General features: G+C 31.1%; 1 protein-coding gene and 2 long non-coding RNA genes across 4 annotated transcripts in view; all 3 read right to left on the bottom strand.

The window, feature by feature from the left end:
* LOC134247170 (uncharacterized) overlaps positions 1–26701 on the bottom strand; it is a 61760-nt gene that overhangs the window by 26843 nt on the left and 8216 nt on the right. The gene's annotated exons all lie outside the window — the stretch shown is intronic.
* Positions 1404–8653, bottom strand: LOC134247171 (uncharacterized). Its single transcript, XR_009987778.1, has 3 exons — positions 8589–8653; positions 1747–1810; positions 1404–1457 (listed from the first exon to the last, which is right to left on the bottom strand). It is a non-coding gene; the product is annotated as an uncharacterized LOC134247171 (long non-coding RNA).
* On the bottom strand, positions 17700–22851 carry LOC134247169 (uncharacterized). 2 transcript variants are annotated; one of them, XM_062729511.1, is made up of 7 exons: positions 22760–22851; positions 22540–22606; positions 20617–20690; positions 20290–20490; positions 19885–19999; positions 19582–19669; positions 17700–18207 (listed from the first exon to the last, which is right to left on the bottom strand). In XM_062729511.1, exons 1-7 carry the CDS (start codon positions 22767–22769, stop codon positions 17866–17868), a joined length of 897 nt encoding a protein of 298 aa, XP_062585495.1. In that variant the 5' UTR covers positions 22770–22851; the 3' UTR covers positions 17700–17865. The 2 variants fall into 2 exon arrangements, with proteins under 2 accessions (XP_062585495.1, XP_062585494.1); XM_062729510.1 differs by having other exon boundaries at positions 22540–22609.

Below are 26701 nucleotides of genomic sequence, written 5' to 3' on the forward strand. Positions count from 1 at the left end.
ACAAACTATTTTTTAAAAACCACAATTGAAGAAAATGTATTTTTAAAAATATATATATTTTTTATGAAGGAAAATCTCAAGAATGTTGTTAAGATACTTTGATTAGTATCTCTGGAAAAAATTAAAAAGGCCGTCTCTTCATATTAAATAAATTCATATATGAATGTCTATTTCATTTAACTTACAGTTCAGGTTGTAAAATGATCGTAAATACCGTTTTTCATGTGTGTCTGTCGATCACGTTGTTTTCCTTTTTGGTCATGGCGACTCGGAAAAGTCCAATTTAGAAGGGGGGTTAAGGTTATTGTACTTCGTCCTCGAACGTCATTATTTTATTACTGTTCACTGTTACGCAACATGTATTGTACATTTTTATGTAATTTACCTTTATTGTTTATTGCTATGTATTTGTTTTACGATTCGGCGTCACATCGTTCGTATTTTTCATGGTTTGTCCCATTTAGGCGATGTTGTTAGTATCGTCTGCCATTTTGGTCTATACTTTCTTTTTGGTTAGGTAAAGCGCACTGCGCATGTCCGGTAGTTTAACCTATATAAGGGTCGCCAAGGAGACTGATGTTTCACTTTGACTCTGCAGAACGTCTGCTCAACAACTTTCATAGAAATTGTACGTAAATACTGATATAACTAACGAATGGGGAGTTTTTACTGTAGATTATATTGACCAAATAGATTTATTAAGGAATTCAACAGTCTCTACGAAGTTTTACCATTGTTTAAATTTGACCTAATTGATTTATTACGGAAAATTAACAGTCATCATTTTACCAAATCATAATAATGTTACCAAATCATAATACGTTACCAAATGATATTAACGTTACCAAATCATAATATGTGACGTCCGATCTGACCAACTGTATTACATCACCATTGTTTGAATATTTGGTTATCCAGCCATCTGTATTACATTTATTACGTTAATTAAAGCATTGTTGAAACTTTAATCATCTTATGTTGTGCTCTTGTTTGCCCCTGCAATGCAATATTTTGCTGACCAACACAGGGATTTATCTTACCAAATCAACCAGGATTACCAATTAACAAATTACCTGGATATACCATAAAAATTGGTTTCAATGAAATTTATCTCTTTCATTGGAAATTTGATCAATTATAAAAGCCTCATACCTCAGGCACGTTACATCCTCCCTCGATGTTTCTTTTACAACACAGTCTTCGGAACATTCTTTGATATTTCTCAATGATACTTTTTCTAAAAGATGTAAGAACAATGGTTTTTTATTGGTTCTTAATGTTATCTTGTATTATGATAAATTTATTCTAAAATATATAAAAATCTCATTCTACAGTTGAACTCTGTAATACTAAATATTCAAAGCTATAAAATGTCTACACTTACTTTCAAAACTTGATAAAATGTTGTGGTGTTACTAATCTTGTTGTAAAAATCTTTGGCTCTTTCAATACATTGTCTGGAGAAAAGCATATTTTGTTCAAATTTGAAATTCATTGATTGTTTTTTACATACCTAATAATTAAAACTTGTCATATAAATGTTATTACTCCTCCATGGCACCTGATAACACATCTCGTGTTTTGAAATCAAATGTTTTCCCTGCTCCTGTTTTGTGGACTTTTGAGCTTGAATACTGTTCGTTATCTCTATATACTTCATTTTCCAGAAAATGTAAATATATGCCAAAAAAACTTAATGAAATAGCTGAATAGTTAAATACAAAAACAAGTTTAAACAATACTTACAGTCTATTTGAAACGCTGACAACATGATGGCACAGAAGGCATAAAGCTACCAATGTTTCAACAACTAAACCAAAACATTCAGTTTAATTATTTTCGTTATTCTCATTATCAAAGACCTATGTACATGTATATAATAAACAAATGCTACGTATTTCAGTTTAATGTTTTATTCGAGTTGGCAGGTATTGTCCACAGTGGTCTACACAACAGTGGGGCAGCCGGCAAAATGGCGTACCCCCAACATCAACATAAGTTGTGCCCTCCCTAACGGGAAAAGTAGAACGCTGGGTTGACCTCATTCGTGCTACGGACACATTTCAACACAAATTATCTTTTATAATTATATTATTTTGCTTTAGCTTTAAATTGTATAAGATATAATTTTCAAAGTCAACATCACATATATCAACATCAACCATCACATATATCATCATCAACCACAAAAAGTCAACAAAATCAACAGTTCAATGGTTAAATTGAAGGTGACGATTTCGCCAATACGACCACTGTGAAGTATAGTTTACTGTCTTTCCCCGAACTCCTCGAATGGATAATTCGCCAAGTTGACCCTTGTCATGCATGGTATTCGGCCAGAGATCATTCCAAAGGTCCCAGAATACGGAAATAGCAGGCAATTCAGATCAGCATCGTTAGTCTCCTTCAACGAAATCTGTAATATCTGAAAAGACAAAAACAAAAACCCACAGCAGAAAAAGATTCTCAATAACATTTGCATAACTCTAATAAATTTGGTATAGCCAAACCATGTAAAACAATGAAAAACGTTATTTAAACAAACAAAAGGAGAAAGGGTATATACTTAACACCTAGCTCAAGGGTTGAGGTGGGAGGGTATTTCATAATACAAAAACATAAATCGGATACTTTCATCACCCACCTTTCACTTTCATTGATGCATAGAAAAGGGGAGATAACCCGTAAACCTAGTGACTAAGTACCGACACTGTATGGATGGATAAATAAATTCCGGCTTATCACATTTATTAGTTTTTTCCACAAAAAGGAGGTGAATGATGACATATAATAAAAGGATAGAGCTTTGATAACGGCGCATATTGTGAGATGAACTCAAATATGCGGTATTATCAAAGACCTATGTATATAATAAACAAATGCTACGTATTTCAGTTTAATGTTTTATTCGAGTTGGCAGGTATTGTCCACAGTGGTCTACACAACAGTGGGGCAGCCGGCAAAATGGCGTATCCCCAACATCAACATAAGTTGTGCCCTCCCTAACGGGAAAAGTAGCACGCTGGGTTGACCTCATTCGTGCTACGGACACATTTCAACACAAATTATCTTTTATAATTATATTATTTTGCTTTAGCTTTAAATTGTATAAGATATAATTTTCAAAGTCAACATCACATATATCAACATCAACCATCACATATATCATCATCAACCACAAAAAGTCAACAAAATCAACAGTTCAATGGTTAAATTGAAGGTGACGATTTCGCCACATGGGCACCGTAGGTGCCCACCGCCACCTGGTGGGGGTAGGCAACTTCAATTTAACCACCCACCATGGACTCCTAGCCTACTCAAAACCCTCAGCAACCCATCCATCGTGAACATCACTCTCTCTCATTGCCAACCCACTGTAGAACTATCCTGCATTAAAATAATTCTGGTCTCCCTTCAAATTAATTGGGCCTAGCGCCCCCCCCCCCTCCTGAATTTATATCTTTCCAAGTTACTTGTATATTGCTTTGGGTCTCAAATTCCATTATTAATATCCAGCTGGCAAGAGAGAACTACTACCTGGACTAATGTAAGAAAATTATGTAGAAAATACGTTTTATTTAGATTCCCCCCCCCCCCTTTTTATTTATTTGTTTATAAATTTGAATTTTATTTCTTATTTATTTTTTAGGTGATAAAATACTTTCATGCAGAGATTAGAAACAAGATGAATGAGCACCTTTACTCTTTAACCCCCCCCCCCCTTTCCCTTTCAGCATGATTATGCTATTCCTGTATTCTTGACAATAATTTTAAAAGTGTTCAAATGCCCGATTTGTAAACTACAGAACATGTTTTGTGATGTTTGATTATGTATCTTGCCAGTTCTGAGAGAATGATGTTATACCTGTACCACTTATTTTGAAAGCGAACTCTTCAAAGGACCATTTAAAATTGATTAAATCTTGTATTAATAAGTACCTTTCAAACTAAGACACACAATGGAGGACTTTGTATTTTACTGCTCATTTGTAAATGTAGTTGGACTGCAGCAGACATTGAAGGCACCTATGACTAAATCCTTTATTCTAAACCCCTTCCCAGCTGATGCTCTATCAAAAATGCATGATCTTTTCACACCTTAAGCCCCCCCCCCCTCAAAAATATGTTATGGAATAGGTTATTTAAATAATAGACTTCAAACTCTTTTTAAGGCTGTAGAAAATGGATATATGATAGAGAGCATAAAAATTAATATGCTTAGTCAGTGGAAACCTATCCTATATCTAATACCCTAAAATGCTGGAGAAGTTTATCTTATCTTAGTACTATGAATCTTGTAACTCCTACACACATGTGGATTTGTATTTGTATCCCCTAGCTAACCTGTATTTGTACCCACTAGCTAATGCATGAATGTAAACTGCATGTACATATATATGCACCGACTAATGCATCTTAATCCCAAATGAGATAAATGTGTAAAGTAACATAAAATAATTATGCTACATGTAACTGCTCAGATGAGAGATAAACACCTATCATATTACATGCAAATGGCACCTGGGTTTGAACTGATATTATCAATGGGAAAATGCCCCCTGAGATATGCATATGTGTCTTAATTTCCAACAGTAAGCACATACTATTAAAAAGAAAATATTGTAGGAAATGGTTTGGATTGTAGCCTAGCCTGTGGAATAATACGTGTTAACCCCCCCCCCCCTGCTGTTAGGTAGTTAGGTAATCTCGCCTTTAGTGCTTATTAGTGATAAAGAAAACTAGTTACCTAAACAACTTACCCTTTGCGAGTTTAAAAACTGTGAATATAGAATTTTAACTAAAGCAACTTTTATCTGTGTGAAATAGCAAATCTTAACAACTTAGAGACACAGCAGAAACCAACACTGACAAAAAGCCCCAATTTGAACCTTATAAGTCTCATTGTAACCCTTTCTATTTTATTTATTTATTGATTTATTTATTATTGTTGCATGACCATTCATACAGCATATGCCATATTAGGAAAATACATAGAAAGTACCAGCACTGTGAGCTGTGTTCAAATGAGCCTGCATATGCATTGACTGTAGCACCTGAAGAACTCTGTAAATTGTCCTTCATTCCCAATGGCAAATTGAATAACACGTAAAATTGGTAAAAGTTCAGGAAATTTGAGTTGCAATTCCTATTTTAAGGTTCACTTTCCCTAATGAGAAAGATAACTCAAAGGAATAAATGTTAATTATGTTAATTTCCTAATACTCTTGACAATTTATTTATTTCACAGTGCTTCAATTAGCCTATAAATTATTATTATATAACTTCTTTTTATAGTCTTTTATTTGTAGAATTGTATTTCAATACCCAAAGTTCTCTTCTTGTATAGATATTAAACAAGTGACTAGACCCATGTTTTTAGAACATTGTCAGGAAATAAAAGCCCATGCTGAAATTAATCTCTGTGTAAATAATCAACATTTGTGAAATAATCTATATATAATAAATTAGTAAAATAAGTTTACCTGATTTTTCATGTTAACTTAAGATGGTACAAAACTTTTCATTTACTAAACACCACTTTATAGGATACAAGGCCTTTATGCTGTTAAGGGGTGATAAGACATTAAGGAGGCTAGGGGTCAACAATTATTAACCACCAGATATATTTTAAATTTTGGGATATGATATCTTAAGCTGTCAACTATCACTTGGCACAGAAAAATTTCATAAATTTTAGCTTTAAAATTTGATCAGTTACATCTTTATTGAGCTCTTCTTCTAAAGGAGATCCAAATAGCCTAAACATGGCCACAACCACCCAGTCCCTTTAAATATATGTTTATATTGTGTTATCATCAAACCTTCTCAATTAAGGTAAAGGCGCTGTTAGAGAAATTCATGATTATGCTCATGTACACTGGAGACGGCTTCCAAGGAACGAACAGAATGGCCTTCTTTTATTTTCTTTATGTATAATTTTAACTACACCATTGACCAAAATGACAACACGGAATATATGCGAAACATGCCCTTAGCACGGAATATATGCGAAACATGCCCTTAGCCCCATCTTACTTAATCAGAACCCTTTGATATATATTAACCAGCAAAATATTAGCTAGCCTTGCTAGATATTACATGTAGTTAATCAAAATAAAATTTGGGGAATCCTATTTATATCAACTGTCACTAATGAACCATTGAGGTCCTAAATTACTATGCCCACATTGTTATTGTTCTTGTTGAATCTGAAGTTGTCCTCCCTATCAAGCCCCTTAAGAGAAGTGATATCCGAATAGGTGAGGATGCTGCTGGTCCTAATATATTATTATTATGTGGATTTGACAGACAATGTACAATTCAACTCTGGTGCATGTTACCTATGTCGGGTATGCCTCCCAGATTTTACAGCCTGAATTGTTGATTGTAATGCTTCCATCCAACTGAATTTTTTGACTCAAAATCTATTTACTTTTTTAGTCATCATTCATATTTACTTACCTTGAGTTTTGTCATATAGCATGTGTACAACTGTAAATATGTATAATACAAATACACATCTTACTTGATGTTTCATTCATATCATAAAATGCATTATTGTAATGTTACATTCAAAAGCACCAAAACTTGTTATGTATTTTACTTCAAACTATTTTATTTCACAATTGATTACTGCCTTTGTCGCAATTGCATATCTTTCATGCCTCTCTTTGGACCCCTGTTAAAGTTGAATGGCCTTGATTGAAATTTATAAACTTTGATTAGAGTTATGTCCCTTTGTGAATCTAGCTAAATAACATTTCTAAAGATTTGTCAAACTTTTATTACTTCTCAATCTGTATTTCTTTTTTTTATTTTTTATTTTATTTATTCACTGTTTTTAGGACAAAAGGTAAACTAGTAAGGCAATGCTAGGGTAACCCTTTCCTTGAACATTTATTTATTTTTTTTAAAAATCACTCAATATTTTAAATAAACTGATAAATTGCACCAAACCCAAAGTTACAAAAGCATACTCATACTGTAAGAATTATAATTATGGATATTCCCATTTTTAAATCCCCTAAAGATAGACTAAAGGAATCTAAGTAACTAAATATAGGCCACCATGTGTACGGATGTTTAATGGCAAATGACCTTGAATAACATGGACCGAATAAAGTTGAAGTTCATACCTATTTTTACATTAGCTCATTTTGTTTATAGATTATTTCACTAAGTAAGTTTTTATTCATTCAAAATCTGCTGATGAAGTTGGTTATTATTACCACATTGTAATCTTGTACCATGTGCCAGTGTTTAAAGCATGGACGGGTGGCAAATCGATCTGTTTCAATCCAATAAAATACTTGCCATCGAGCAATATCAATGTTAATAAGATCATCTGTTTTACTTCTTTGACTGAAACTTAACTTTAAAAACTGGAAATTATTATAAAATATTTCATAATACAAAAACATAAATCGGATACTTTCATCACCCACCTTTCACTTTCATTGATGCATAGAAAAGGGGAGATAACCCGTAAACCTAGTGACTAAGTACCGACACTGTATGGATGGATAAATAAATTCCGGCTTATCACATTTATTAGTTTTTTCCACAAAAAGGAGGTGAATGATGACATATAATAAAAGGATAGAGCTTTGATAACGGCGCATATTGTGAGATGAACTCAAATATGCGGTATTATTTTTAAAAAATAATTGATATACAATGTACAAGTGACAATGACTTTCTGCATTGATTGGAATTGAAGTGTTACTGTTTTTTTTTTAACTCAAACTAATCTTAATATTAATATACATGTATGTCAACAACGAAAGCATTCAAGTGAAAAACATGGATCAAAAAACGAGACTTCCTTTTACTATAATTTATTTTATGCCTAATCATGTGAAGAAAAAAAGACACAGTGAACAGAAAGTTTAAAATATATAATAATATATTTAAAATATGAGGTTCATAACGATATGAAAAAAATAATGCAATGCACAAAAAAAATTTATGTAAGAAAAAAGAAGCGAAGTCTTTTCAGTCACATTATTATGCATTAATTTATATGTATAAGGTACGTCTAATAGCAAGTTAAAGTTTTCAGTCAAAATTGTAAGGGTTTTCATTTGGTTGAAAAAAAAAGTGAAAAATGATAAACATGGTTAAGTTGATTTTGCTGTAAGTTTTTTACGAACAGATATACATAATTTAATTTGTATCAAGTATAAAATCAAACCAATTCATGAATTAGATTATATTTGATGCCTTATAACGAATTCTTGAAATGTATACCGAAATAAATCCACTTACAAAGTTTAGAATAGTTCTTTTATTGAAATGCATTATCTGAAAGGTGTTAAACGGGCTTCGGTATATGGATACGATTGATTGAATGCTGTTTTACATCCCATTGGAGAATTTTTCACTCAACGTCAGTCGCGACCGTGTTTCGAACACAAGACCTTCCGATCATGGAGTGAGTGCTTTATCTATTTTGACTAAACAATTAAATCTTAATAAAATTTGAAAGGTTTGAAAGTTATTTCTCCAAGAAATGGGTCATTGCTCCTTAAATAATTAATTACTTTAAACCATGAATTTATAATGAAAAATAGTGAAAAGACTCCTACCATGTTTCATCTTTGTTTTTCCCCAGGCTCATGTTAGATTCTGAGAAATAAAGCATAAGAAGTTTCATCTTTAAGTTTTGTAATACAAAAGTGCTATTGTATATACATGTAACTTAAGTGTTCAATAATAAAAAAACACGCTGATTTAAAAAAAAATACACAAATCACGAGTTTGTTTTGATTAAAACAAAGTATTGTTTTATCATTATCAAAGGATATATTTTAATCAAAGGATTAATTTCCATAAAATTAATCAGCCTTAATTTCCATAAAATTAATCAGCCTTAATTTCCATAAAATTAATCAGCCTCATGTATCCCAAATGATGACAATTAGTTCAATCGAACGACTAACGTTATATTCATTTATGGGCACCTGATTAACAAACATTACCTCATTTTTAAAGACGAGACATAACATTCAGAAGAGGAATAGAAGAGGTCATTTATTGATTAAGTAAAAGTAAGTGACAGAATAATCAAACAAGTCATATGTACATGTATGTGTGAATACAAATTATACAAAGCGAATCAAACTAGATACATTTTACAAACAATTACGCAATATTTATTAAAATGTGATGTACAGTTCACACAATAATTTTACATAATATACAGAATGTGATTGAAAAGATGGAGCACACCTGTCATAATACTATATATGAAGGCTTTAGTAAATAGATATTTTTTTTACACAGAAAATGTTCAAAAATTGCGGGAGGTGGAAAGGGCGGTGGCTACTTTTTTTTTAAAAGGAATTCCTCTGTGAATTGATAAAAATGGCGAATGTTGCTAGAAATTGGGCATGCGCAGAGAACACGAACGACTGTTCTATTTAAAGAAAAGGTGCCAAATACAAAATAGAAAAAAAAACAGTACCCATAATTGCTATATTATCATAAATATGTTGTATGTATACCTAGTTAACATAACTTCCTTATTAAAGACAAGACAGAATATTCATTAGAGGAAAAGAAGAGGTCGTTTATTTCTTTAAATATAATGACAAAATAATATAACAAGTTACAGGTGACTTTCGATCTCTCGAAGTTCAAGGGACCGCAAGAAAAGTTCGAGAGATCGAGGGGTTCGAGAGATAGAAAGTAAATAAAATCCGGAATTTTCAGTTCCGATCATCGATGTTCTACTATTATAGATACCGGAAGTATATGTAAATAAAGTTATTGCACGTTTTCAATCGTATTTTACAGGTAATATACTTGATATCAACAACAACGATCGTATTTCGAATAAATACAACGATTTCCTGAAGTTTCAATATTTATTTGTTCTTATTTCACGATAATATGAAACCCGCGGATAGCAATTGTTGGTTTGGCTATTCCGCGGCTTGATCGGGTCCTTCACCAGTGTTCACCAGATTTTTCTTAATCAGTATTCAGTCCTTGAGAAAGAAATTTCTTGTGCAATAAATGCCATACTGGGATTATGTAGATTCCAATTAAAGTTCATAGTCTATGGGAAATTATTGAAACAAACGTCTATAAAGAATTTATTTTCTAAATATTATCGTCTCGGTTTAAAGTCAAAATAAGTTGTGAATTCGTTTATAATTTACCAATAATAACCAATTAATTATATCAACACATGAACGACCCACAGGTATAGTGTCATCTATTATGTAAACAGCCAATTAACACCTCCATGCCAGCCCCAGTCGTTCACTGTTTTTCAGGTAAGTCCAGGCTCAATTTTACGCTTGATCGGCGTGTATACACGCGCAATAAAAACTTCGAGAGATAAAGAGTAAAATTCAATGAAATATGTGTAAACGGGACCAAGGGTTTGGTTCGAGAGATTGAGAGTTTCGAGAGATAGAAGTACGAGAGATCAGGAGTAAATTTGATTAGTTATATAGAGGAAAAAAACGGGACCGGAGGTTTACTTCGAGAGATCGGAGTTCGAGCCATCGAAAGTCACCTGTATATGCATATGTCAACACGAAGAAGACAAAGTATAATCGAGTCATATGCATATGTAAATACAAATAATACAAAGCAATTCACACAAGACATAGTTTATAAATAATTATGCAATATTTATAAGAAACTGTAATGTACACAATGCATTCTTACATAATATATTTGAGAATGAAACACATTAGGATGCGATTTAAAAAGATGGTCCCATCCGACAATGGAAATAACAACCTGCTGTTTTTATCTGGTCCATCATCTGTTATTTCTACCTGATGCATTGATTTTATATGTGCTCTATTTCCAAATGTTCAACTAAAATTATTAAATATAACTTGTGATGTGTTAACGACCAATTCTTTTTTTATCACCCTTAATGGAATTTTTTTAAAATTGAATCACTGTCTAGCTTTTGGGAATGCCAAGGGGATCAATGATAGTTAGAAACGTTGCATAAAGAACAAGGCCAATTTTCAATGAACATTAAGCCCTATATTTTTCAAAAATATGAAAGTGATATAAGAAATTCAAATTCACTATTTCTGAATCATGGGAATTCCATGCTGTAAGAACACATAAATCGTTTTTCTTATATGACCTGCTAAATGTTAATTGTGACATTAACTTGTGCATTTTACCGTATTTTCCTAAAAAATTGTAGAAGACATCAATTTTCAGTGGCATTTCCTTTCAGAAAACATACTCTGCCAACTGTCGCCCACAAAGATTTTGAGATATGTGATTTTTTAAAAGCAGTTTACATAACATATCCAATAATTGAAGCGAGCGACGGTGGGAGACATTATTTTCTAAAGGAAAATAAGCACAGAAACGAGTCATTCCAAGGCTTTTCTGCATTTAACTTGGAAATGTACCAAATAAGTGACGTCATATTTGCAGAATGGTGCTCTTTCATGCCATATTCTTTAATGATTTATCTTCATATCATCTACTCAAGAATTGTAAAAGCCAATTTTATAACTTTTAAGAAAATGAAAGTTTTAGGGCACAATAAAGCCCAAACCGTACCTTCTTCTTATCCCACTTTTTAAACTGTTGTTGATGTCACATGACATACCTATCAAACAAGACCTTTTATTTACATTTACGTGTGAAATACCGGTAACTTTGTTTGTGGTTTACTTTTCACTCAAGGAGGCATCACCAGAACTGCATATTTTGACCTATACTCGGCACTCAGGACCCTTGAGAAGTAAATTTAAGGGATCGTTTTTGAGCCAGCATCTACTGCAACACAGCAAACGTGACAAACGTTTATATTTACTGTCACTTGGTACATTCAAATTTTACAACATGACACATCTGTTTTTTTTCCTTTAAATAGCTACTAAATTATTGATGAAATTGAAAGCATCTTTTGTTGGGCTCGTCTTTGCATCTCAATGCAATATGCCTGACAAATACAATACTTCACCATATAATCAATAACTTACTATGTATTAGTTACCCTGGAAAATATTTCCTTCATTGGAATTTTAAATCTTAGAACGTTCCAGTAAATTTATAAAGTGTTGGAAATAAAATAATAAGTCATTTTATAGAATACTATATTAGACAAAAAAATAATTTGAATTCTACATCGATTTTTCAAAGATTTTCAATCGTTCAGATCTTTCAGCTAGTAAAATGTCTTCTTTTATTTAGAAAAAAAATCCATTAAATGATGTAAGTGATAGAAGTTGCATAAAAAATCAACCCTTTAGAATTGCTTTATTTATCACTACTGAATTAAATATCCCCTTAGATTCCAAAAAATCCCCTGTTGTCCCCCTGTCAGTCCCTGACATTTTCCTGTCTCTCCCTGACTTTCTCCTATGATCCCCTGTCGTTGTCCCTGCTCTCCCTGTCCAGTCCCTGTCGTCCCCTGTCGTTGTCCCTGCCTTCCCTGTCTACTCCCTGTCGTCCCCTGACATTCTCTGATCTCCCTGTCCAGTCCCTGTCGTTGTCCCTGCCTTCCCTGTCTACTCCCTGTCGTCCCCTGACATTTATTTTGGCCAAGAAAAGGAGTTTAAAAAATATTTTTGTTGCATTTAAGAGTGGAAAATGATATAGTCTTGAAAACTTTAAGTATTTTTTTCAAAATATAGACTTAGTAAATAGTTAACACATTTTAAATGCCTTAACTAATATAAATACCCTGTAATTTAGTTTCTATCACTGGTATCAATGTGATTTTTTTTAGTTTGGTAGCATTTCCAGGGGAGAACGGCAGAGAATTGCATCATTCTAAAGAAGAAATAAATTACCAGTTTATTTCATCTTGTGATAGTAGACGGCATATACATTGTGGTTTATTAACCTTTTATATATATTTATAAACTTTTTCATTTTTTATTTGATCTACTTTGAAACATCTTTGAGCTTTTAACTGTCTTGGTAAAAGAACTAGATTGAAACATTTGGGAATACATTATCGAATCAATGCGTGGGATATTTTGTTTTCCCAAAGAATTAAATGAATAAAAAATTAATTGAAAGCAATGATATATAAATGCATTAATAAAATAAATGTCTATTCAATAAATAAAAATTATTAGATAAACTAAAAATCTACTATATTTATTTATTTTCTTATGTGAATAAATCTACAAATCGACTGAATTAAGAATGAATAAATAAATAAATAAATAAATAAATAAATAATAAATAAATAAATAAATAAATAAATAAATTTATATCCCCAAAATTTATTTAATTAGTTTTATTTATTTATTTGCTGAAATATGCTACAAAGTATTTTATTAGCGTATTAAAACGACTTTTTATTACTTAAAGTCCATGATGGATATCAAAATAATCGTCTCATTATGCACAATATTAATCTGTCATTTACAATTTTGATACATTAATTTGATTAAAAATCGGTTTTCAAAACCCTAACACGGTTCTGAAACAACATCAAAGCCATTGATGTTTACCAGTAATTAACTCGGGGTACACAGTCGTGACACCTATTGTCTTTCTCGCTGACCGCTATACCTTGTTTATGTTGTGTTCAGAGTGACCGTGTACAGTTTGCACCTGTTTGAAATAACATTTTCTCTTTGTATGAGAACTGATTTTTTCAATCAAAACAAAATTAAAGTACATGTATCAAAAAAACTATTGACGGGTTAAGATTGTGGAAAATGAGACGATTATTTTGATATCCATCATGGAAGTAAAATAATTAAAAGCAGATTTAATATGCTTCAAAAATACTTTGATACATATTTATCGTAAATCAGTTTACATAGAATATGCCAAATCCCATTTTCGGGTATATGATTATTTAGTTTTCTTGTATCGTCAATTTTAAAAATAAAAACACTGTTTTTATAATGATTAAATACATGCAGTTAATTAGTTTATTTATTTGTTTATTTACTAACTATTTAAAATCAATTATTGTATTGATTTTAAAAACTGAAATATTCCAAAATGCGCCAGTACCCCTGCTTTCTTTTCTTCTTTTTTGTTTTCTTACAAAAGGTAGAAAGTCACACCATTACTAAATTAATAAAACATGAATAAAACAAAACTAAAGAAAAACAATTTCTCGCGGATATAAATGATTGACTTATTTGTTGTATTTTCATTTTCAAAAATAAATAGATATTTTATTTATAATTATTTCATTTTTTTTTTATTTTATTTTATTTATCTACTATATATTTATTTCACTGTAATCTGTTTTATTCATTAAATACTGGTTTGACTTTGTACCATTTGTAAGAAAAAGAGTCAGCAGGGGGTATTGGTGCATTTTAGAATATTTTATTGTTTAAAACCAATACATTAATTGATTTTAGATATTTAGTAAATAAAAAAAAAACTTATTAACTGCATGTATTTAATCATTATTAAAACAATCTTTTTTATTTTTAAAATTGACGATACAAGGAAACTTAATAATCATATACCCGAAAATGGGATTTGTTTGGCATATTCTATGTAAAATGATTTACGATAAATATGTATCAAAGTATTCTTGAAGCATATTTAAACTGCTTTCAATTATTTTACTTCCATGATGGATATCAAAATAATCGTCTCATTATGCACAATCTTTACCCGTCAATAGCTTCTTTGATACTTTTATTTTGTTTTGATTGAAAAAAAATAAATAAATTAAGTACTCATACAAAGAGAAAATGTTATTTCAAACAGTTGCAAACTGTACACGGTCACTCTGAACACAACATAAACAAGGTATAGCGGTCAGCGAGAAAGACAATAGGTGTCATGACTGTGTACCCCGAGTTAATTACTGGTAAACATCAATGGCTTTGATGTTCTTTCAGAATCGTATTAGGGTTTTGAAAACCGATTTTTTCAATCAAATCAATGTATCAAAAATGTAAATGACAGATTAATATTGTGCATAATGAGACGATTATTTTGATATCCATTATGTACTTAAAATAATAAAAAGTAGTTTTAATACGCTAATAAAATACTTTGTAGCACATCTACGGATGCATGTGTTTATATAAAATAAAACTAAAGAAACACAATTTCTTGCAGATATAAATGATTCATTAATTTGTTGTATTTTCAATTTCAAAAAATAAATAGATTGATATTTTATTTACAAAAGAATATGTATCAAAGTATTTTTGAAGGATTTTAAATCGGCTTTTAATTATTTTACTTCCATGACGGATATCAAAATAATCATCTCATTATGCACAATCTTTACCCGTCAATAGCTTCTTTGATACTTTTATTTTGTTTTGATTGAAAAAAAAGTTCTCATACAAAGAGAAAATGTTATTTCAAACAGCTGTAAACTACACACGGTCGTCCTGCCACAACATAAACAAGGTATAGCGGTCAGTGAAAAAAGATAAAAGGTGTCATGACTGTGTATCCCGAGTTAATTACTGGTAAACATCAATGGCTTTGATGTTGTTTCAGAACCGTGTAAGGGTTTTGAAAACCGATTTTTTAAAATCAAAACAAAGTATCAAAAATCTAATTGACAGATTAATATTGTGCATAATGAGACGATTATTTTGATATCCATTATGTACTTAAAATAATGAAAAGTCGTTTTAATACGCTAATGAAATACTTTGTAGCACATCTACAGATGCAAGTGTTTATATAAAATTAAACTAAAGAAACACAATTTTTTGCAGATATAAATGATTCATTTATTTGTTGTATTTTCAATTTCAAAAATAAATACATTGATATTTTATTAATAATTTTTTTCATTATTCATTTATTTTATTTTATTTATGTACTATGAATTTATTTCGCTTCAATCTGTTTTATTCGTTAAATACTGGTTTGACTTTGTACCATTTGTAAAAAAAAAAAAAAAAAGAAAAAAAAAAAAGAAAAAAAAAAGAAAAAACAGAGAGACAGCAGGGGGTATTGGTTCATTTTGAAATAATTAAGTTTTTAAAATCAATATAATAATTGATTTTAAATAGTTAGTTACCCCCCCCCCCCCCCCAAAAAAAAAGAAAAAAAAACTTATTAACTGCATGTATTTATGCAATATAAAAACAATCTTTTTTATTTGTAAAATTGAGGATACAAACAAATTCATCAAATTCCCGAAATTGGGATTTTTTTGGCTTATTTTATGTAAAACTATTTACGAAAAAATATGTGTCAAAGTATTTTTTAAGCATATTAAGTCGGCTTTTAATTATTTTACTTCCATGATGGATTTCAAAATAATCATCTCATTATGCACAATCTTTACCCGTCAATAGTTTCTTTGATACTTTTATTTTGTTTTCATTGAAAAAAAAAGTTCTCATACAAGGACAATGTTATTTCAAACAGCTGCAAACTACAAAAGGGCGTCCTGCCACAACATAAACAAGGTATAGCGGTCAGTAAAAAAGATAATAGGTGTCATGACTGTGTACCCCGAGTTAATTACTGGTAAACATCAATGGTTTTGATGTTGTTTCAGAACAGTGTTAGGGTTTTGAAAACCGATGTTTCAGTCAACACAAACGGTCAAAAATCTAATTGACAGATTAATGTGCATAATAAGACGATTATTTTGATATCCATCATGTAATTAAAGTAATAAAAAGTCGTTTTAATATGCTTATAAAATACTTTGTAGCATATTTCAGCAAATAAATAAAATAAAAATAATAAATCAAATTTTGGGGATATAAATGAATGATGAATTACAAAATAAACAAATAAATGAATAAATTTATATAATTTTATTTATTTATTCATTCATTCATTCATTCAGTCGATTTGTAGATTTATTCACATAAGAATATAAATGAATAAAGTAGATTTTTAGTTTATTTAATAATTTTTATTTATTGAATAGACATTTATTTTATTAATGCGTTTATATATCATTCCTTTCAATTAATTTTTAATAATTTAATTCTTTGAAAAAACAAAATATCCCATGCATGGATTTGATAATTTATCCCAAATGTTTAAATCTATTTCTTTTACAAAGACAGTTATTACGCTTAAAGATGTTTTAAAGTATATCAAATAAAAAATGAAAAAGTTTATAAATATATATAAAAGGTTCAAATAGTTCAATGTATATGCCGTCTAGCATCACAAGATGAAATAAATTGGTAATTTATTTCTTCTTTAGAATCGATGCAATTCTCTGCCGTTCACCCCTGGAAATGCTTCCAAACTAAAAAAAAAAAAATCACATCGATACAAGTAATAGAAACTTCATTACAGGGGATTAAGTTAAGGCATTTGAAAATGTGTTAACTTTTTTACTTTTAAGTCTATATTTTCAAATATATTCCTAAAGTTTTCAAGACTATATCATTTTTCACTCTTAAATGCAACAAAAATATTTTTTAAACTCCTTTTCTTGGCCAAAATAAATGTCAGGGGACGACAGGGAGTAGACAGGGCAGGCAGGGACAACGACAGGGGACGACAGGGACTAGACAGGGAGATCAGAGAATGTCAGGGGACGACAGGGAGTAGACAGGGAAGGCAGGGACAACGACAGGGGACGACAGGGACTGGACAGGGAGAGCAGGGACAACGACAGGGGATCATAGGAGAAAGTCAGGGAGAGACAGGAAAATGTCAGGGACTGACAGGGGGACAACAGGGGATTTTTTGGAATCTAAGGGGATATTTAATTCAGTAGTGTATGAATCGTTTGAAAAACTGCTTTTCATACACAAACATGAACATGTATATTTCATTGAAAATTTCATATAATTAAGACCACTAAAATTGGACATTATATTAAAATCACTCTATATTCTTACGCAGTTGTATATCACACTCTCATACTTGTAGACTTCATGAAGTGAAATTAAATTCTCATAAAAAAAAATGCGATCTTATGAAAATGAAATTTTAAGAAAACTTTCTTTCAAGTGTAAAATATGTACACGAGCACTCGGGAGATATTTCGTTACAGCTCAGTCCTCCAGCGTTGGCCTGCAACTGTTCCGTTTGATGTGTATTTTCTTGAATTTCATCAACACCTTTAGCATTTTCATCAGATAAGACATTTTCAGGTTTTTCTTCATGAGAAGATAACATTTGCATGGTTGAATAATGTCTTTGTTCTCTCTCTGGTTTGGACTCATTATCTTCACGTAAATGATTATAAACATCTTCATCATGGACATCTTCATACAGAAAAATTGTCTTCAATTGCTGCTGAGATGTTCTAATGTGTTCATCGGAAAGTTCCTTCAATGAAAAAGAAGTTTAAAAGACGGTGATAACAACCCTGTATCACTTTCATATATACATATATACTTGAATACTGAGTTAAAAATATTACACAGTGACTGAGTACAAACACTGTGTATAATTGTTCTAAGAATTGTCTTATTATGATTATGTAAACAACTGTTTGCAAAATGTATTTCTTTGCCATAAAATTTTCAGCAAAAAGCAACCAAATAGACAAGCCGCTTAACAGGTTTATTTTGCTTGCTTAAGGTAGGATTCTTCTCTGGTTTCTGACTGGATGAAATATTCAAAGTATAGTTGCTTATATCTTTTCTATTTAGGGTGTAAGACATTTAAAAGACCACATTTTTCTTTTCTCATCACAATTGTACAACTTAACATAGAAATGGTAATCTGCGTTCGAAAACTTGCAGGGAATATATTTTTGGCGGAATGGTGTAAAAATATCTTCTTTTCTGCCTCTCAAAACTATTTTAGAAGAATAAATTTAGTTATCATTTTTACATAATCAGAGACTTTAAAAATTTTTCATGTAAGTTAGATTAAAAATGAGTGACGGAAATGTCAAATTATATCAAATAAATATGATTTGTCAGACAAGCTAGAACTATGTTAGCTTTTTACACTGTAACAACTTCCAATCTAAATAGAAAATTGAGCAAAAGATATGTAAGAAGTGTTAGTCTCTCTAAGTAAACGATCAAAACTTTTCGTTTTTATATCAGTTTGTTTCTTTATGTGACAACTTTACCATATGTGAAAATAAAAAAAACTAAAATATAGGATTCATATAAAGATAACTAATATATTTTAAAAGTTTAAGAAAGTAGAGAAAATCCGGATTAGCCAATATTCATTTTAGCTAAATCATTTATGTCAATTTTGTAAAGTCATCTTGTAGGCCCTATATAATAGTTACTGTTCATGCAAAAGAAAAGACATTCAATCATTTGAAATGTATGTAGGAATCAGACGATTGGCAACAATATTTTTTTTATTCTTATTGTCTAGAGAAAAGGTTATGACCTTGACTGACCTTGCCTCTAATATTAAACGGTCAAATTTAATATCACTGATACCATCACTTAGGGATACTGTGTTCTTGATTCTGTGAAACTTTCAATAATTTCTAAATACAAGAAATATGAGAAGAATCCTACCTTGAGGATGTATTGATATCATAACACTGAAAACTTTTCTCGGTGTAATATATGTTACTAAGTATGTATGTACAAGTACTATTTATTACCGTAACACCTACATTAATGAAAAAATAAATGATGTCACAGAAGCTACTTGCAATAACATAAAATTTAAGAAGAACAGTTGTAAATTCAAAGCTAAAAAATAGTGTTAGAAATGTAATACCTTGTCTAAAGCTTCAGGGATTCCACTGTTGTTACAGGTTTTCCTCTCGTCTTCTGTCAGTGATTGAAATATTGGACCCAACATAATACTTCAAGCATTAAATTAAGAAATAATCGCAGATTTTATCAAATTCTTAATACATATGTAGAAATTTATTTCATTAACTCTTATCTTGATAGTAATCAACTTTAAATAATTGTGGATTTTAAAAGTAGATATTTTTTCTGCAAAAAAGAGAGCATTTTTAATAACTTTTATTGTCTAATAATGAGTGCTTTCAGTATTATGCTTTCGATAGTTTACCAGATCTGTTTATCTTTTAAACATATTGTCACGACAGAGCCGACAATGAGTCCACCGAATATGGCAGCCATGATTATAAGAGGGCTAGTATTGACGTCACAATGAGACCTTTGAACTGTTTCCGAAGAATGAAAAGTTTCAGTTTTTGAATATTTATGTATTTATTTTGTGACATAATAAAGAAAAAATATAAAGAGAATTTTGATATTTATTCAGATCTTTTAGCATGAAAAATATTTTACAAACCATTTCGGTTATCGATATTATTTCCATAAATACAATGGCTTGTAATACAGCTTTGAAGAGACTCTGAAATTATAGATAGTGCAAAGCAATTCAATTTCCGTTCTATAAAATTGTTAAATGAAAAACAGATTTTTACAATAGTTTCCCAATTCATGGTACACTTACTCTGTGTATTATTTTCAATGGTGCATTCTATAACGATATTTGTAAGATTGTATCCACATTCAGTATTCTTCTTATCTTTCAATCTTACGATTTCTTCGGCATCATATTTTAGAAGTATTTCAACATACCCATCTGTCTTTTCTTCAGATATTGTTTTTGAACAAACCCCATAACAGTTTCTCAGGTAAAAGTTAACTGAAAAAAATAAAAGAAAATGTTATCACTAATAAGTCCTTTTTAAAAAGGCTTTCATTAATCATGGTCATCACCTAAAATTACTTTAACTTAATTTCTATGTTCTTTCAAGAAAAAGGAACTTACTTGAAGATTTCGATATGCAACCTGTTTTATTTGTTATTTCTCTGAAAAAATGTGTAGCTCTTTGGATACAATTTCTGAAATCCAGAACATAGTTAGACACTTTATCATAGTTTCATATAAATTTGATTAGTTACATGTAATACTATTTGTACAGTCTACCACTAGATGTTCCAGTTTTATGAAATGATTATTATATAAAGACCATAATCCACGCAATTATATATTCATAAAAATATTTATACTTATTTGGGGTTACACCTTTGAACCTTACCCCTTGTTTGGAGTCACAGAATTTGACACACCTGTTTCATACTTGAATATTTTACTTGAAAAAGACGCTAATGGTAATCTAACAAAAAAGCTTTATGATAAACGTGATGACTTTAACTTCTCTATCGTCAACTTCCCTTACTTATCCATCAATATACCGTACACCTGCAAACGGAGTATTTATATCTCATTTGATTCGATACGCAAGAGCATGCTCTACGTATGAACAGTTTCTAAAACGATGTAGATTGTTGACAAGCAAGTTGATGCTCAAAAGTCTCTCAAACAATACAAAATATGAGCGGAGCAAACACGGACCTCCAAAAACATCAGAGGTGAGATCAGGTGCCATGGCGGAGTGAGCTTCTCCTGCCATCCGGTTACATCCGCCGTGTACTACTTGGCATAATCAGGAAATAACGGGGAAAAATCAATCGTGTATACGTATCATTAACTTGTTTGTCAATAACATGCATGTTCTTCCGTATCAAATCAACTGAAAGATATAATTTTCGTATGAAGGTGTTAAAGTTTTTTTTTATGCAAAAGTAAGAAAAATTGACGATTAAAATGTTAATGTCATCACGTTTATCATAAATGTTGTTAGATAACCTTTAACTTTTTTCTAGTAAAAGATCGAAATATGAAACACATCTGTCAGACTCTGTGGTATCTTTTATTGCAAGCTTATCGGGATTATTTGTGTCAACATAATAATGGATATAAATATCTCTAGTTGACAATATGTCGTCGATATATCTAAATGTTGATTTGAAGGCTTCATCAAGTGATTTCTTCTTTATACAAGATTTTGAACAAATTCTGCTTTACATGAACACAAAAATAGGTCTGCTAATAAAAGTACGCAATTGGTACCCATGTGAATTCCTATAGATATTTGGAAGACCTGCCCCCCCCCCCCCCCCAAAAAAAAATATGTTAATCAGAAACTGGAGAATCTTTTTAATATCAACTTCAGAATACAATGTGTGTATACAATGTATTGTATGTACAATCAAATATTTTTAACAAAGTAATTTTGCAAATGACCAATGAATGTAAATGTAAATTTACGAGTTCCATTTTTATTGAAAAGAAGTTGTAAATAATGTTAGAAAGCGTGGACTTTAATTTATCGTGAGGAATAGTTAAAAAGTCGAAAGTTTTTGTGTTGTTGATTTTGTTAAAATTTTGTGATTTCAAGTTTTCCATAAGTTCTTTGGAATTTTTTTTTTGCATCTACATTTGATTTTCATCAATTCTCCAATATATTGTAGAACAGTACTGTTGAAGTTTTTCCTTAACTAACCTGAATTCTCATATCGTACAATTAAAAATTAAATTGTTTGAATATTATGTCGAACATACGTGTTACGTTCATTTCATTGCTTTTCTAACCATTGATACGCCACTAGTTGTTTCTATAAAGAGAGGGACCTCATCTTTTTCAGGTGTTGATAAGCTTTAGGGTGCATTATAGCCATATGCAAAAGCCTAAGACATTTTTGGACATTTTTTTCGAAAAAAAAAAATTATTTGTTTTTTTAATCGGTCCAAATGTTATTTTTGAATTTCGGAAAAAATATTCCGTCGGAGCTCGAGACGAGGCAATTCTCTTAATAAAAATGAAAGAGAAAATATTTTTATACTTACATATCTGCATTGCAGTAGGCAAGATGATTGGACATTACAAATGCAGCTGCTACAAACTTCAGGAAAACTACTAAAGGTGTTTACATGAAAATAAAATATTTCATTATTTCAATGCTAAATCGTGTTATCTCAAATTACATTTCATTTTCTAAATGTAGCACACATATATATAGCATGGTTAACGTTTTAATTGTTTAAGATAAACCAAATCATTCTTTACCCAATCTCATCTCGGCTAGCTCAGAGTTTTCTAACAGTTTAAGCAGGACAATTAATTTGTGCCTTGTTCAAGGAAGCAAGATTTGCCGATGCATAAATTCATCCGGGTTATTTTATTAAAAAAAATATACGAAATATCATTTCCTAAAAATGAGACAGCACTTATGTCACAAATGAAACATTAAAATCCTTCCCATATATACTACATAGTCAATTCTAACCACTTCACGATACTTGTTTTAGTTGATTAGTTGGAATTTCATGAAATTGTTTTCTTACACCTATTTCTAAATATTCTAGTTGTTGCTTCAAATAAAATAAAAAGAGTACCGTATATTGAGCGACCAATTTCCAAATCAAGACAGACTCCTGAAAAATAAGTTGATGATTCAAAGGTACTCATCGTCTCATTTAAAGCCAGCAGCAGCATTGAGGACGACACCGACGCCTCTATCAACTACATAGGTACATATGTACGTCAGATTACTTACATATACCTATACCTATTGTTAGCGTAACCGATTCATTAGGGTACAACATCTAAAATCACGGTAAAAAATAGGGACTATTTAGATCTGCTGCAACAATAAAAGTATCATTATGCCAAATTATCAAGTTAGTTGTAGGGGGTATTTTGTATTCTGGCTGAAAAATAACGGAGTTGTGGGAAACAATGTGTTTAAAAATGTAATATTATTGGAAATAAACTGGAAATAATGTTTTAGGAATGCATTCAGATGTGTCGTTGCATTTTTTAAATAAAGAATTTAGCTATCTGTGAGTTAGGTAATGTGTTCACTTAGGCTTGGTAAACTACTTGCAAGTTAGGTAATGACTTGTCTCAGGTGTTCGAGATTTCTTAATACCGGCAGTTACATTACGTGTGATCATGTGATTAGTATCAATGTTAGATGCCTAAGCTGCAAGTGTCTGTGCATGCTGAGAGTTGTAAAGGAAAACATACCCACTTCCACCCCATTCAACTGTCCCATGGGTAGTAAATTTACATTATGTTATTATCAAATTGTTAGTTAGCCTATGGTTTGTTACCACCTTATTATTTTGTTACATAGGTGTTTGAATAAAGTTGGGTTAGGTTGGCATATTCTGGTCGCCACCCTATTTTTCAACAAAAGTGTTTCATTACATTGTAGTTTTGATTACTATCATTTTGTACCTTCAAGCTTTGGGAAATCCAAATCCAGGTGTATGTACAAATAGTAAAGAAAAATAGGATCTCTTAATTTTCATGTCTTACCCTTTTGTCATTAATAAAGGACAAATTTAGAACTACTTTTATTCTTAATTTCTCTATTTTGTCTGAAAATTAACGGAGTTGCGTGAAAATATGTTTATACACTTTGATTCTGAGCATATGGAAGCCATAAAAAGAAACACAAGTGGCAGACTCTTCGCTGTCTTTATTGAATATAAATCACTTCGGTTTGTCAAGTCGACCTATGATGGGGTTACTGTTCTTAATTGATAATACAACATAGATGTATGCAAATGTCCATGCCACAGGAAGTGTGTTTTTTCTTATATTTACATTCCGTGTATTTTTCCTTATGAAATTCATTAGAAATCCATGACATTCAAATTTCTATAACACACGCAAAACCTTTTCACCGCGCGATAGAATACATAGTAGGAACAATATGCATTTTCTATAATCTAGGAACACCAAAATGTACAATGTGTTGACTCAATTTAATCAAAAACTATCATTCTGTTAAATTAACGTAAAATTACTACAAATGTGCGTTTGAAATTAATTTGTCACTTTTTTTTCCTCGCAAAGTTTGTTTTCGTAATTTAACTTTGCAACGTCATCTGACGTCACAAACTGCTCTTACGTCTATTGACCACGTCAGTTTTGAAGGGCGCTAAATTCACATTAAAGATTAACGATATAAGAAATTACGAAGAAGGAAAATTAGAGAATATAAATATAAGCATTGAATTCATATTTTTGGCTGTCTTCTGTCTTATAACACACCTGGCCGTGCCGACAAAATTTATCATACCGCGCTAACGCGCGGTATTCAATTTGTCGGCACGGCCAGGTGTGTTATAGGACCGAAGACAGCCAAAAATATTAATTCAATGCTTAAATGAAGATAAAAGTTTCTGAATAAACTCCGCTATATAGAAATATAAAAACCGGCCGACCAGTAAAGCAACACAATTAGTGTCCATTGAAAATTTTCAAACATTCTGCTGAAAGCCGAAGACAACATTAAGGTTAATCAATAATAAGTTCTAGCATTCTTTTGATATCATATCAACCTCTGATTACTTATGTATAAAACTAAAGCAATTTTAAACAAATTAAATTTCTTCCTGACCAGTCGTCGCCCTGTTGCAGTGTTGAGTGTGTATGCTTATCTATGGTTGGAATTTGTAGTAAAAAGTGTATTTAAATAGTATGATTTTATGTTAATGACTTTTGAAAATGTTATTTTAAACTTTCTAAAATTTCTTTGAAGTTTTTTTTTTGAAATTTCACATCTAATTAACACCACTTCTAGAATTTGCTGTGGCGTATCTTCACAGCAATGAACATATTTGCGACGATTACAAATAGGAACCTTGATAGAGCATTTGCTGAACCCTGGCTGCAATGTATCCCTGTTTATAAGGATTATTAGAAAGTTAAGAAATCCAGTAAAATAAGTTTGATTGAACTCAGCTTGGTTGACTGGACTGCAATGAGATTTTAAAAGACGATGAAATGTGGTTCTAAACAATTTCTTCTTTAGAAAGGGAACTGCGAGTGTAAGTTAAATTCCTCGTCCTTTACCGATCATATAAAATATATACTGTATATATATCTCAGTTGAATCGAAACACAAGAGCATGCTCTACGTATGAACAATTTCTAAAACGAGTAAATTATTGACAAGCACGTTGATGAAACAAGAATATCAGCAGATTCGTTTAAAGTCATCATTTCGTAAATTCTATGGTCGAAACAATGACCTTGTCAGCAAATACAGTTTATCATTGAGTCAAATGCTGACTGACGTTTTTCATACCAATTGTTAGTCCATCATTTATACACTGAATTGACGACGGATTTTTCCCGTTATTTCCTGATCATGACAAGGAGCATACTGCGGGTGTGACTGGTCGGCAGGGGATGCTCACTCCTCCATGGCACCTTATCCCACCTCTGATGTTTTGGGGGTCCGTGTTTGCTCTGCTCTTATTTTGTATTGTTTTATGGACTTTGAGATTGATTACTGTTCGTTATCTTCATATCATTCTTGATCTCGAAGTTATTGGACTTCGAAATTCAGGTTTGATTGATACATCCTTGAAACTTTCACGAATTTTAATTTTTCTTATAATACGTAAGCAAAATGTTATTTCCATTGTGTATAAATGTAAAATAAATAACCTATAATCTAGAAAATTCAGAGTAGAAATGTTCATAAGCAAACTGATTACACCCGTGAAACGAAAACTGTTTTTGTGAACATGGCACGAGCTCTGTTATTGTTAATGCTTACGAATAATCGGGTGTGTTCAATTGTTTAAGTCTGCAAAAACCACTGAGCACGAGGTGACAATGTACTGTGAGGGGGTTTTATACTCTGAATTTTATGGATTATAGACTTAATATTGCCACAGAAATTCAAAGTTTCAATAACTTTGACATGAAATGAGATTCTTATCACATTTTCAAGCGAAATACCAATGCAATATACATGTATAGGTCGTTATATCATACAGAAAATTTAAGAAAATATTAACTTCAAATCTATGTCTATGCATCTTTAAAGTTTTGGCCTCAATTAATAATTACTTCAGCGAGTGTCGCAACCTTATTACATGTACTCTTAATTTGGTGAAATAATAAATGTTATTAACCAATGCAGTTGCACCCCTAAAAGGGATATGGACAAAGTTTCAACTGATTAAAAATACAATAAAATTT

Source organism: Saccostrea cucullata, unplaced genomic scaffold (assembly GCF_032062105.1).
Source record: "Saccostrea cucullata isolate Sc308-1 unplaced genomic scaffold, CSIRO_AGI_Scuc_v1 ctg2056, whole genome shotgun sequence".
NCBI lineage: Eukaryota > Metazoa > Mollusca > Bivalvia > Ostreida > Ostreidae > Saccostrea > Saccostrea cuccullata.

What these genes read in the sequence shown, in the direction of transcription:
- LOC134247169 (XM_062729510.1), bottom strand. An exon ending in TTGCATATCGAAATCTTCAA is followed by an intron (nt 20,491 to 20,616) that starts GTAAGTTCCTTT and finishes TATTTTTTTCAG; the next exon opens with TTAACTTTTACCTGAGAAAC. An exon ending in TTAAAAGATAAACAGATCTG is followed by an intron (nt 19,670 to 19,884) that starts GTAAACTATCGA and finishes TAATGCTTGAAG; the next exon opens with TATTATGTTGGGTCCAATAT.